At 36.9% G+C, this 14,394-nt stretch overlaps 1 protein-coding gene across 4 annotated transcripts in view; it reads right to left on the bottom strand.

Moving 5' to 3' along the window:
- DIAPH2 (diaphanous-related formin 2) overlaps positions 1-14,394 on the bottom strand; it is a 265,399-nt gene that overhangs the window by 231,846 nt on the left and 19,159 nt on the right. For 3 of the 4 annotated variants that reach the window (XM_010572431.1, XM_010572432.1, XM_010572434.1), the window contains exons 2-4: positions 7,572-7,748; positions 5,958-6,062; positions 1,583-1,603 (exon numbers count right to left, since the gene is read on the bottom strand). In XM_010572431.1, the coding sequence (XP_010570733.1) occupies positions 1,583-1,603; positions 5,958-6,062; positions 7,572-7,748 (303 nt within the window). The remainder of the gene's footprint in view (positions 1-1,582; positions 1,604-5,957; positions 6,063-7,571; positions 7,749-14,394) is intronic. The other variant, XM_010572433.1, reaches the window with a different exon arrangement.

The raw sequence follows: 14,394 nt of genomic DNA, 5'->3' as shown, positions 1-14,394 counted from the left end.
TCTGCAATTGTCACTACAACCCAACAGTACTAGCATCAACAGCCCAAAATTCTTCTCCTCTCTAACCACAGTAAACCCGTAACTCTTCAGGAAAATAGCTACATACGCCAGCAGATGCAAACAACTCCCAAAGGATGAATCCTATGACAACATATACTGAGAAGCAGCACACCATGATGCATGCATTCTTTAAGCAATAATATACAGAAGCCATACTCTAAGAGCAGTATTTCTTATTTGACTATTTTACAAGTTACCTGTGCAAACACATGCTTGTCATGCATAACTATTCTTGCTCTCCAGCAGACCCTGAATTAAAAGGCATGGGGAAGAAAACAGGTATAGAGTTTCTCCACTACCCATTCTGCATACACCAGTTTCCTTTATAAAATCATCTCTTCACAAAGCAGCTGTTCAGATTAATTCGTATAAGGAAATTACATAGCAGCAGGAATTATTCAAAACTGGTTTTAACGCACTGAACTGGAGAATTAATAATTTGTCCCCTCAGAAATCAAATACCTTTAAACACCGTCATTGTGCTTATGTATTTTCTCAGTCAGCATAAGAACCAGTACTGTGTACAAAACTAAAAAGTACTGGTGAATACAGACAGAAAAGTCTGTTTAAATATCACTCTGAATAAAACAAAGCCAACAGCAATTTCTTTATCCCTATGCACTATATCCTTAGATATTTAAGTATATCTGAGTTAATGATTAGACAGTTTTAAATCACAGGTTGTTCTTTTTTATTCTTACTACAAAATACAAGTACTGAATATGACCCAAGTAGAAAACCTTGCAGTACCTAAAAAGCCTGTTTTGGCTGCAATCAAAAATAAAGTCCATCCATAATTAAAAAGAACATCTTTGCTTTCAGCCATCATTTAAAATGTATATGTAATTATTCCCCCCAAAATCCTTTTTCCAAGAAAACAAAAAATTGCTGAATTTGAATTTGTCGATTTGCTCAATGAATTGAGTCCCAAATACTTGTTTAAAAAGAAAAAAAAAACCAAAAACACTAAATTAAACCACGACAATGTAAAATGTAGCTGAGCACTTAAGAGAAAATTTATGCTGTGAGCAATCTCACCTTATGCCTATTAGTTGACCTTCTGAATCCTCTATATTAATCTTATTCTCACACTGGTATCTAGCAGCTGACATTTCCATGACAGACTATGAATACTAACAATTAGGACATGAAAAAAATCCATGTCTATACAGAAGTAAGCCAAATACTCTAAGTTTTGAGTGTTTGCCTTCAATAAAAAGTGAGACAAGCCTAAATTATATTTGTTGCTCACAATGAACAGATGAGTTCTCTGTGAGTCTGAAGTACTTGGAAATAGATTCCTGAAAACTTAAAAACGGATCCCTCAAAAGTGCAATCAATGATCATATACTGGTAAGATAAACATGATTGATATAGTTGATAATTATTTTGATAAAACAAGGATTCAGTTATGCCCACTGAACTTTTATCTTGGATTTAAAACTCAAAAATATTCCAGCCTAATCTCTAAAAATGGAAGTGTATTCATAAGAAAAAACAAAACTATCATGTTCATACTCACCGGAACTTTACTTCCGACTATCTGCATGCAGTGGTCAGCCAAGAGAGGTTATTGTGTAAAAAAGATAATAATAACACATAAATAAACACAACAAAGTACTTAGTAGGATGTAGCATCACACAAATTTTTCAGTGTTTAATCATTAGTTGTAGTTACAGTCTTTTATTACTTTATCAAACCGTTTAAGAGTTACAGCTTCTCAACAGGAAAACAGTAGTTCTACTGTAGCAGAAACAATTTTAAATTCTTATGTTCCACTGCTGAATCTTTAGTATTTTACACATTTATAAACAAATAACTAAATACCTAGCTTGACATCTACATCTTGAAAGATTAAGAGATATGCCATTTTGTTAAAATTATCAGGTCAGATGTTTTATATATGACACTGAGAAAACTACAGAAAAAACTAATGGCATACTGACTTCCTTGTACATATAACAACTTCATTTATTATGGAGCTTTTGATCTATTTAGATGATGTCATCACTTAATTTAATTAAGTTTTCATAATCAAAAACATAGCCTACAGTTATAAATCTAACTTACATTTCAGAAAAATCTCATGTGGCATTTTTTTTCAAGTGCTCAGTATGGATGCTTTTAATTACATGGATAATTAAACAGTGGTTTTCAGAATGACATCTTCTCTTTTTTTAACATGGAACAGCATCTCTGCATATTCAGGAACAAGAAGTTGTCTTTAAATGGAAGAAACTGCAGAAAGGCAGCACATCTCTGCCCTGTTCCATCACTTTGCACAAATGACCATGTTCCTGTGCACACCAGGATTATGGACCTCTTAAATACTGTAGGCCTTTCCTTGTCAGCTATTTGCTCCAATCTGATAGCAGCCAGTTTATTGAATAACCACTTCTATCTGATTAAGAGCCTGAGACAGTATGATTTTTTTTCTGAGATCTGAATTTGACTGTATCTGTTCAGCTTCTACTTGCTTCATTTTCTACCCTTATCTCTTCCATTATTCTTTTAGGTAGTCTTTCAGAGACAGAAGTCCCTGCAAGTCTTTTGCAATCACCTCTTCTCTTCCTGATGAAGCTTCCTCTAGATGCACAAGGTGGACTGTCATCACCAGACAATCTCTTTTCCTAATTTACTGCCTTCTTCTGCCACCAATGTTCAACTCACTCAATATGGTATGAGATGTCACCAAGTTCAGTTATGAAACAGAATTCTGAGTCTTCACCATTTCCCAAGTACAATTTTGATGGTCAACATTCTTTCTCTTCAAGTGAGAGAAGGAATCAGAAGCACAGATAATAACTTCACATTAAAGCATCCAGCTTACTAGCTTCTATACTTCATCCCCCAAGGAAAAGGAAAGCTTTTTTTCATCTATTGAAAATCAAGGTTTCTTTCTCACTCTGAACTTTGAAGACAGTACAGTGTTTCAGAAAACATGCTGCAGATGGCACACAAGCCAGAGAAAATGAAGCACCAAATTTAAAAATAATTTGGTTAAGACGACATCAGTAAATGAGAGTGGTATTTTCATGTGAGTGGAGAGAGCTCAAAAGCCTAACTAATATAAACATGAAATGAACTGGGAGAAAAGTCACATCAACTGTTAAGTGTGTTTCATGAGCTCTAAGCAGAAGAAAAGGCCCAAGTATTTGCAGTATAAAAAAGGAAGACAGATGAACAATTATCTGTGACCAAAGAAAAAGATAAAGAATTTTAAGAAAGATCATTTTGAATGCGATCAGCATTTTCATGGAAGACACGCCTGAAGATGGCCTCAAGAATAGAAAGTTTGACAAGTCATGATGCAGTAAAAATTGGTTAGGGCTTGAATTCAACTAGGCAGAGTAGTAGTTTAACTAAACAGAAGAAAAAATTAACAGTGAAAATGAGCTTTTGCTTTATTGTAAGATCCCAATCAACATTTTACAACTGAGCTCTATTTTTTATAATTTTTAAAACAGTTAAGATACTAGCTATTTAAAAGCTAAATTAAGGTAACACACTACAGAAAGGTCATTGATATTTCTGAAAAAACTTAAATTATTCCATTCAAATGCTGTGATTCAATTGCAAGAAGGACATACTGAAGCACACAAACTTTGATATGAGCTCTTTTTCCATTAGGAAAAACATTTTGCATATGTATAAAACATCCATACCGGTGCTGACTTAAGTTCAAAGTGCACATTCATGTATGAGGACGTTTTGGAATTTTTTAGCTTATATTTTTAAAATTGTTAGTACATTTTGGCAAACGTATCCCCAGTTCTGTTAAGTTTCCCATGCTGCAGTGCATACGGTAGCAGTAAAGCAATCTGTTAAAATTTTCAGCAGTTAGACATGCAATGGTAGTAGCCATGCTTTCCTTACTCATCTACAAAATTATGGTACTTGAGGCGGCCACATTTCAATATCAGTACATATAAGAGAGGTCACCACCATCCAACTACTTCTTGGGAAAGAATTGCAAGTATTTCCATTGTGAAAGCTTCTACTGCTTCAGTAAAATATTTTTGCTTACTAAGAAAAATTTAAGATTTAACGTTGATCATCAAGTGAAGACAAAAACCTTGCAACATGTAGTCGATAGTTCCCAAAGATAGTCTAGGCGAAATATATTAACAGGAAATTTCATAATATTCACTGCATAAGCTTGAATAATTCTCCAGTAACTTGTATGTTTAGCTAGACCATACTTTAAGCACTAAGATTCCTTCAAGGAGAGACTAAAGGATTGTGGATTTTGTTTAAGATGAACTCATGCAGGAACATCACTCCTCTCAGAAACGTAAATCACCATTTTCACATTATAATGTAAGTTTTCCCTCACTTAAGTTTATAATGTTTAATGCAAAGCATTTGCATTTAATAATTGCATGTCATTGTAGGTCTATTTTTTTTTTAACTCTGCAGAGCTGATTTTAAAGTTTAAAAGAACTGTACTGCTTGCAGTCCATGCTTATAGATTCATTAGGCAGACAGCAACATCATCTTATTTGCCAGTTTATTTCACTAGGAAACAGATTATTATTTAATGCTATCTGTATTTAGCCCTCAGACTCAGCTCTGTAGAACTGCTAGCAGTGCTGCCATTATTTGAACAATTATTCCACGCACAGTCTTATTTTCCAGTAACCCTTTATTGCATACAAGAACTTTAGTGTGAAAAAAGATGATATTCATCCTAATTTCCAAGTAAAATCATAAGCATTACCTAATTTTATTGAAGAACTATGCTGATAGCAAATTTTATCACTTGAGGCATACTACGGACCCTTGGATACACAAAGCTACCCCCCACCATCACTTCTCCCCAATGCTGCAATACATTCAGTTCCTCAGAATTCACCACTGGCTTCTTCAAAATTCTTTATACAGCAAATAGTGGCACAAATCAGGACAAAACCTATTTTTCGGGAAATCACAACATATATCTGTCTGTTTCATCCAACATTCATGAATTTTTGTGGCATATTCTCCTTTTACATGATAAGAACTATATTTGCCATAGTCAATTTTTAACACACAAAAAGCATTACTGTTGTATTTTATAACTAATTAGTACTAATAGTCCCACTGCAGAAAATAAATCGCAGCTCTTCACTATTTGAAACTGTATTTCTTGACCCCAAATGTTGGGGCATCCAGTCATTCTCTCACACTTCTAGCATCCCAGAACAGATAGACTGCAAAAATTCTGCAGGAAGGATCCATCAACTAAGGATTAATCAATCAATCAAAGTACAGAGAATGATCAACACGAATGAAAGGTCTGAATGTATTTTTTTCTACTCAAAATAAATTTGAAACTCATTTCAAGACCATCTTTTCACTAAAGGAATCATTTTATTTACCTTCAGAACATTCCTTAGCAGAATATTTAATGCAGTCAGTCTTCAAGCCAGCTACAGTACTCAACATACTCGAATTAACTTCAAATACTGACTTTACTTCAATTTTAAATACTTTCAATATTTTGACTCCCTGTTTCTAACACTACAAATTGTATATCTAGTATGTATGTCATTACTGAAACCATAAAGTCATGGTAACCCTTCCAAAAACTTTCGGTACCAAAAATTCATAAGATTAATTCCACAGAAATACACTCAGTTTCCATCCATGACTGTACATCACTGGATTTGCAATTTCTTATGATTTAAAAGAAAGCATCAAGTTTTTACATTGCCCAACAACTGAAGTACAAACTAACCCTTCAGACACAGCTGCAAGCATTTAAAAGTATATCAGTAAGTATAGATATTTCTTTTTCTACCACTCTTAGAAAATAAATCCAGACAAAAAAATTGAAAGTTTCAAGCTTGAAAAGTGTAACACTCATGAAGCTAAGCTTCTTACTTTCATCTGTCTTGGAGAGGGGACTACTTACGGATTTGGCAGTTGCAGAAATGTATTGGACAACCATCTCGCGTTTTGTGGTCAAGTCTTTATCTCTCAAAGGAGCTTTACGTTCTTCATTTAGATTCATGTCTTCCTGTAAAGAAACAGACGACACAACATCAAGATTCTATTTCATGCTTTTCATTAATCTTTGTTATTTTTACACTCCTCTTCTTAAACAAACGGCTCACTTTTAAACAAACAGAAGTGACTTTTTCCAGCTTATCTGCATTTCAGTTTGCTTAATTCTGAGCTACCCGGTCTTCTCATTTAATTGTTACTTCAAGTATTTGCTGTTTTCAAGACTTAGCCAAAATTATAATTGCATAAAGGGTAGTTACTGTTAGTGAAATTTGGCTCAAGAAATAAAACTATAGAACAAACCCCAAAATTACACACCTCAAGTTGATCATGTAAGTGTTAACTCTTTTGAAGTTACTGTGGGTTTTACAAAATTTTATCACAAAGGACACTATTCTTGCACTATCTAATCAGAAGGCTGTTATTACACAGATTATTAGCTTGTGGCAGGGGTAGATGTGAGTGTGTTCCAACTGATGCATTTAGCAAACCTAAAAATCCAAATATTCTGCTAGATTAAATCTAAAGATGCCTGTTTCAATATAACTGATGAAATACAACATATAGCCATTACTAGTCGCAACTAGTCTTGTCACTAAAAGTCAAAGTAACTTCAGATTAGCAACTAAGACCAGTAAATGTTCCTGTAATAACTTAACTAGCTAACGGCTTTTTCAAAGAATTACTAGTCTCTGGAACACAGACCTATTGTCTCCTTCAATTAACATTACTTGGAAAAGTTAAAAATTAATCCCTTAATCTAACAAGCAAATCAAGCAAGTAGTAATTAACACTTATCCATTCTTTCAAGAAAAGATTCACAACTTCATTGAACAGAGTAGAACTACACAATGGAACACAACACTTCTTAAACCATACTGACTGTATAGAAGTTGAAACAATTTTAAAGAATGACACAGAAAACAGTATTTCTAACAATACTCAAAAGACTGCATTTCCTGATACTTCACATATCAAGACCAACATGTGTGGCAGAATTAATACACACCTACTTCAAAAGTTTATTTCCGTATTACTAATAGAAAAGCTTGCTTGTGAGCAGAAGCACAAATGTTGACAAGTGATCCTAAGACAGAAAACATTCTAAACCATACAAAAATTCAGCTTCCTATACATTTTTTTTAATGGAAATTACTATTTTCCAAAGGTATTTACTTAAGTTTATTAAAAACTATCCTTCAGCAGCAGTATCTAACTACTGCAACTAAGGTCTATAGAGGTTATCTTAATGAAGCAATCAACCGCCTAAGGTTATGGGGTTTTTTTGCTTTTATTTTCTCTGTAGAAGTAGACCGAGTAATTTAAACATATATAATACTAGCATTCTATGAGTTACTCAATTGTTTATGTGCCAATTTAGACAGGTCTATCAGGCCTATGCTACGCCCTCTCAATCAGTTAATACTTCCAAAATGACATTTGAAAAATCACTACAACGTAATAAATGCCAACATGAAAACAAATTAAAATCTCATAAAACTGATGTAGCACATCATCTTACCATCATTTTTTCAAAGAGATCCATAACTTCTTTTTCTGATAAGTTCATGCAACGGTCATCAACAAGTGCCTGGGAAAGCGGGACTTCACTTATAGAAGGTTGAGAGTCAATAGGATGCTGAATGAGAGGTTTCTCTTTTTTCACTCCTGATTTTCTGAAGCTTGTTATTCTGTCACGCTGCAAAGACATCCATTTAAAAATAAGCAGAAATAGAAATATAGGAAAGCAGCCAATTACATGGAAGTAATACACACAGTTTTAGTTAATCCAAGCAGCAGAGTTAAAACTCAAACTGAACTGTAAGTAAAAATACTCTTAACATTCAGAGATTACTTTTCATAGAAAGACAACAACATTTAAGGTAAATTCATGACAGGTCACATGCAAAAGGGATGTAACTACTTCTGACAGTTTCAAAAGCATACCATCTATGTTAAACTCTTAGCATTTCAAAATCCTGAGTTCATCTTCTCACATTACTCCCTAATTATCCTGATAGTGAATAAATATGGTACCACAAAGGTAATGTCCAAGCGTTCCTTCACCTGAAGAGCTATAAGTCTTTGGAGGACAACTGAAAAAGCCACCGTTGGGAAGGAGGTACTCACAAGTTCACCAGGCTTATAAAAAAATCCTGCTAAAGTAAAATAAAGTTTGTAGAGGAATTAATGCTCCAAGTATAGTTCACAATTCCTTGAAGTGTTTTTGAGTACGGACTCCTGAAATTAGTGCATAATTTTAAAAAGCCAGGTAACGGATTACTCACATAGAAGCAGCCATCCATAGTTAAATACACGTAACACATTAGTGAAAGCATATCATACAGTCTGCAATGACATTTCACTGGTTAAGGCTGACTTGTTTTATGCCTTACACCAAACCCCCCACCTTTTTTATTTTTTATTTTTAAAGCATGCTTACTCAGTTAATTTGTTAATATCGGAAACAACCAACAAGAGCACCTTCCTTATAAGGCCATTTATTACCGTATTATTAACATGTAACTCAGAAATTTTTAGATTTAATAATACTGTCTTTAACTATATGTTAATTTTGAGAACATTATGTCTATAGCGATTTTTTTTAAATTAACTGTTTGCATCAACAAATACTAGTGTATTTGTTTCAGGTATTGAACAGCCTTATGAAGATGTGCTTTCATGTAACAGCAGCTTATGTAGGGTTACCAGTATCATTCATAGCAGTTATCACAATCTCTATGAAGACATGTAAACCAAAGTTTATATTTTCTATAATTAAACAACCTCTTTGAGGTGTGAAAAGTTTAATGGAGTATTTAATCTGTAGGAAATTTGGGTTCCTTTTAGATTAGTCCAGTCAGGAACGGAGAAGTTTGACCAAGTGCTGTGGAATAGGGGGAACGAAAGGTTCTTCCTTTTTTTGCTGTTTTTTTTTTTCTTGGTTTGTTTTGTTGTTGGGTTTGGTTTGTTGTTGTTTTTTGACATCCTACAAGACTACCTTACATTTTTGAAAGAGAAAGTATCCCTAGATAAGCTGCATGCCATTTGAATTTCTTTGGAAGTTTTTTTGGTATGCTTGTGTTTTTGAGGGGAGGGGGGGTTGGGTTTGTATTTTCTTCTTCCTTAGAAGTCTTACATTTGTGGACACAAACACATTACCTACAAGGATACTGTTAACATCTTTAACAAGGCAAGAATGTTACTTTAATCCCATTTTTTTCCCCATATTAGAATAGTTTACATTACATTTTTTTAAACTAAGATTAGGGCATAACCTACTGGAAAGGATAAAGATATGACATAATGCCTGAAAGGCAGTATCCAAAATTATTCAATATACATCAAATGCAGTTTTACTGTTCACTTACATTAAAATGCCCATTCAGCAGTCACAAAAAAAAAAAAGCCAAGATTAATTTCACCATACTGTGATTTGTTTCAAGTATACCTCATTAACAACAAATTTGTTTAATCAGAATGCAATGGTGAGATCACTTCAAAGCCATAAATGAATCTTCTACATGATTACTAGGTACAATTTCTTCACTTCAGACATGTAAGTGATGATTAACTAAGTGGCCAGCGTGGCTTAACTATTATATATAGAAAGTAAAAGGTTATAATTTTACTGAAATGAATTTTTATATAAGTTTCTGTAAAAATACTTTGCAACAGGTTTCAAAGTATTCAGAATTATAAAGTTAGTGCTACTGAATACAAACTTGTTGTTTGACATACAGTATATACTTATTACCCAAAAGGGTTCCACTTGAATCACATGGCAACTAACTTTGAAGAACCACTGCAGATCCTTTAGTGTTAAAAAGGTCAAGAGAAATAACACTGGAAGTGTTGAATAACAGTTTCAACATATCCACAGTGCTACTGAAGTATTTAGAATGTGGTTAAAGAAGCTTCTCCAAATAGGTATCATTAACTACTCTTCTTCAACTTAAAGTGACAAATGAAGATCTTTAGAAATAGTAACTCAGTTTCTGAAATCTAATGCTTAATATCCTTATAAGAACATGTTATATTGTCCACAACATTTGGAGTAGAATAGCATGCAGCGTGGAGTTACCATTGCAAATTAAGATGTTACAAAGACCTTACCACATCATCTGCCAAAGTTTTTATTTGAATATTCTATCAAAAAAAAAAAAACACACACACAAATCAAAGAAAAAAAAAGACAGTTACCTACTGTTTCAGAATAAAGAAGTCTATATTTCATGTATTCTAACATTAAAAAGCACTTCAAATTTCAGTAAGTGTTCTAACAAAACTGCAGCTAAATGAGCATGGAATCTACTGCATTTTATGTGAAAAAGCCAGCTTGCACCCCATTTCACCTTGTCTTTTGACTATTTAATTCAGGAACCTGAAACTTCTAGCACCCCCACTATTTCACAAAAATGCAGTAAGATCTCTTGGAAAGCTTTCCAAAACAAACATGGACTACCAAACTTCATAGTGAGTCAGCAGAGAGCTATATGACATTCTCAGTTCTGACAGAGTTTTTGAGACTCAGAGTTGAGGAGAATTTCCCGTACCCTAGCTTCTCGAGCCTTCTGCCAATTTCTCTTTAACACTGAGTAATATAAATTGATAGATGAACTAGTTAAAGCCAGCATACTGATGACGCACAAACCAGTCACTACTATCTCTCCCTCCCTACTACCCTCTCACTTTTTCCTTAGCAGTAAAATCCTGCTGACAAAGATCACCAACGTCACATTTTTATTCATGGCAAAAAAAGCAATATATATTGCATACCAATATCAATAATCAAATAATTATAACAAGGAAGCATTTGGTTAATAAGCATTGCTCAATTTACACCAAGCAGTCATGAACAGGTAATTAAGGTCTACTAGAACTTTGGGGGGAGGGAGGGGGGCACACACAGATCCAAGTCAAAAAGAACTGCTGTCTATGAAAATGTGTGCTAGTTGATCCATGATGACACAGCCCTGCAAGTCACTGGTTAGGAAACAGCAAGCCTATTTTCTTGGACAGCAAAGTTTCCAATTCCTTTGTTATACTCTCATCAGCTGAAATGATCGAGATGCTTCCAGTCAACATCCCATACCACTGTGTATTGTTAACACGGTGTATGAGTTCAACGTTACTAGAAATGAACCTATAACTGTATACCACGCAACGTTTTACTTCCCCTTGGTGGAAGATATTAATACACCATGCTCCTTCTAATTCTACTTTCTGTCTCTTAGCTACAGTTGTCAATATTGTATTTCCGAAACAAATGAATCTGCAAGACTACACAAATAGTGGAGGAGGCAACAAGGTGGGAAGTAGGGACAATGTGTTCATACTTTAATGAAGATAAGCATTCAGAGGTATCCAGAACAGCGTGGCAGATTGATCCTGGCTGGCAGGTCAGTCGCCACCCAGCCACTTGCTTATTCCCTCGCAGCAGAATCAGGGGGAGACCCAGAAGTGCAAAAGCAGGATAAAATCATGGGTCGAGATACAGAGTTTAACAAGCGAAGGAAAAAAAAAAAAAAGATAGAGAAACAAATGATGCAAAAGCCATCACTCACCATCAACAGACCAATACCTACCTAGGCTCTGAGCAACTGCTACTTTGGAAAAAACTTCTCCTCCCCACCTCGCCACCCCTGGTTTTATTGCTGAGCATGACACTACATGGTATGGAATATCTCTTTGGTCAGTCTGGATCAGCTGTCCTGGCTGTGTCCCCTCCCAACCTCTGGCCCACCCCATCCTACTCCTGGGGAAGGGCAGGGGGGTACACTAAGAAACAGGAGGCCTTGACACTGGGTAAGCAGTGTTCACCAAAAGCTGTAACACAGGTGTTTTATCAACACTGTTTTGGTCACAAATCTAGACCACAGCACCATATGGGCTGCTATGAAGAAAATTAACTCCATCCCAGCCTGACCCAGTACAGACAGCTAGGATAAAATCTTTTTCTCTTACTACTCCAGATGTTGACACCAACCTTTCAGCTCCCTAACTGCCATATCTCAAACCTCTTCCTTACAGCTACACCTCTCTTGTATTTTCCTTACCCTGACTTAGAATGGAGTTAAAAGGGCAAGTGATAATCTAAACCTGAAATCAAAACTAAGATGTCCTTACCCTGGGGTAAACAGACCTTTTCCTTTTCATGAAGATTACTGAGCAAGTCCAAATCAAGTAAAGCCTAACCATGACTTCAACCCAGAAACAGTTATGTAAGCAAGAAGTTCTAAAACTCTGATTCTGTTTTAGCAGTTATTTGTACTAGAAATATATTTTTTTCCCCCTTCTCATTGAAGTACTGTCAATCTCTCCCAAAACCTGGAACAGGATAATCTACTCCATCTCTACATTTTTATTGCATGTCACTCAAACTCCTCTGGGCAAAATACAGAATACTAAAGCAAGATACCACCCAGCATTTTTTCCAGACATATCAAGCACACTTCCCAGATCTCCGTATGGTGCATAAGCTACACTATTGCCAGTAGCTATGCAAGATAAGCAACGCATTTCACAGGTAGAAGAGAAACTGCAAGCAGCTGGAGGCAGAGGCAAGGCAGTTACACATTCTCATTGACACACAATTCTAACAGTCTCATATACTAACAAAGAAATCATGCTTCCAGTCTAAGAACATAAACCAAAAGTAGTTTACCTCCCCAAGAGGAAGTTTAAGTTATCACAGTTTTTGCAGTCATTCCTCTAGCATTATTCTTTCAGCCATCTATAAGGCAGCCAGAACACCACAAGATGAAAGGAAATCAACCCTTTCCTGGCTTGTTAAAGACACTAACTCCCTGATTTTAGAAGCAGCTCAAAGGCAAAGGTTTTGCAAAAATCTATTATGATTACGCATTTGCAGATGATACAACATGATAAAACATCTGCACAGGTTAAAGGCACTCATCCTACCTGACTCTCAAGGCAGAATGGTGGGCATTTGCCCGAGAGCAAAGGCTGCAGTTCTGGCGGGGGGGGTCTGCACCATCTAACCCAATGGTGGCCGATGCTTCCACCCAGACAGAGCTGCAAAGGCAGAGGCTGCAGTGCAGACCCCAGACTGCAGGAAGCACCTAAACCTTTCTCCTGGGGCAGGGACAGGCAGCAAACCTGCTGGCAAAAAGGTGTGCCAAGGTGGAGAACCTTCTGCAGCTGGTGGCTGAGCTGCAGCAGGCAGTGAGAAAGCTGTGTGACATCAGGGAGGCTGAGGTCTCGGACAGCTGGTTCCAAGCTCAGTGTGCAGGGGACTCACAGCCCACAGCCAAAAACTTTCCCACCAGCACACACAGAAGGGAGGGGGCCAACAATGCAGAAGAATGGAAGCTTGCAACAGCAAGGACCAGCAGGAGGAAGAGACTTCCCCCCAAAGCCTGAGGTGCCCTTGTAGAAGCGCTTCGCTGCTCTGCAGGCTGAAGGGGAAAGGCCCATCACATCAGGAAAGATGCTGGAGCTAAGGCAGCCCAATATGCTCCCTGCATAATAACCAGCACAACTAAGAAAAGGCGAGGGGTGATAGATAGTAGTAGGTGACTCTGACAGGGACATAGGCACCCATCTGCTGATCTGATGCACTCTCTGGAGGCGTGCTGCTTACCGGGGGCTCATATCAGGGATGTCACCGAGAGACTACTAAGCCTCATACAGTCCCCTGACTATTATCTACTGCTGTTGTTTCACATGGGCACCGGTGATACAGCTGGGAGCAGTCTAAGGAGTATCAAGAAGGATTACAGAGCCCTGGGAGCAGCAGTAAGGGACTCAGGAGCTCAGGTAGTTTTTTCATCAATCTTCCCAGTCAAAGGGCAGGGGTTTGAAAGGGTAGTCAAATCTGGTGAATCAGTAAATGGTTATGGGACTAGTGCCACAGCCAAGGGTTCGGCTACTTAAACAACGGGACTTGCTTTGAGAAACCTGGTGTACTGGGGGCTGACGGGGTCCATCTGTCAGAGGAGAAGAGGATCTTCTGTCATAGGCTTGCCAAGCTGGTGAAGAGAGCTTTAATGTAAAGTTGCCAGGGGAGGGAACCTCCATCCATCCCACTCCTACCAGTTTGATGCCAGTGCCAGGAGTAGATGCCCAGAGCATGGAGGGGGATCACAGGTCAGCAGGAAAGCACCTGAAGAGCAGCATAGGGGAATTCCAGCCACTAAGTCAGCTTCATCGAGAACCCAACTTAAATGCCTCTATGCAAACGCATGTAGCATGGGGAATAAACATGTGAAGTTAGAGACACGTGCACACTTGCAGGGCTGTTTGATCTTATTGGCATCACAGAGATGTGGTGGGATGGCTCCTGTGACAGGAGTGTTGGATACAGGCTCTTTAGGAAGGAC

The sequence above is a fragment of the Haliaeetus leucocephalus genome, unplaced genomic scaffold (genome assembly GCF_000737465.1).
Source record: "Haliaeetus leucocephalus isolate CR32 unplaced genomic scaffold, Haliaeetus_leucocephalus-4.0 Scaffold340, whole genome shotgun sequence".
NCBI lineage: Eukaryota > Metazoa > Chordata > Aves > Accipitriformes > Accipitridae > Haliaeetus > Haliaeetus leucocephalus.
The sequence above is the reverse complement of the archived record's forward strand: the minus strand, read 5'-3'. Positions and strand labels throughout refer to the sequence as shown.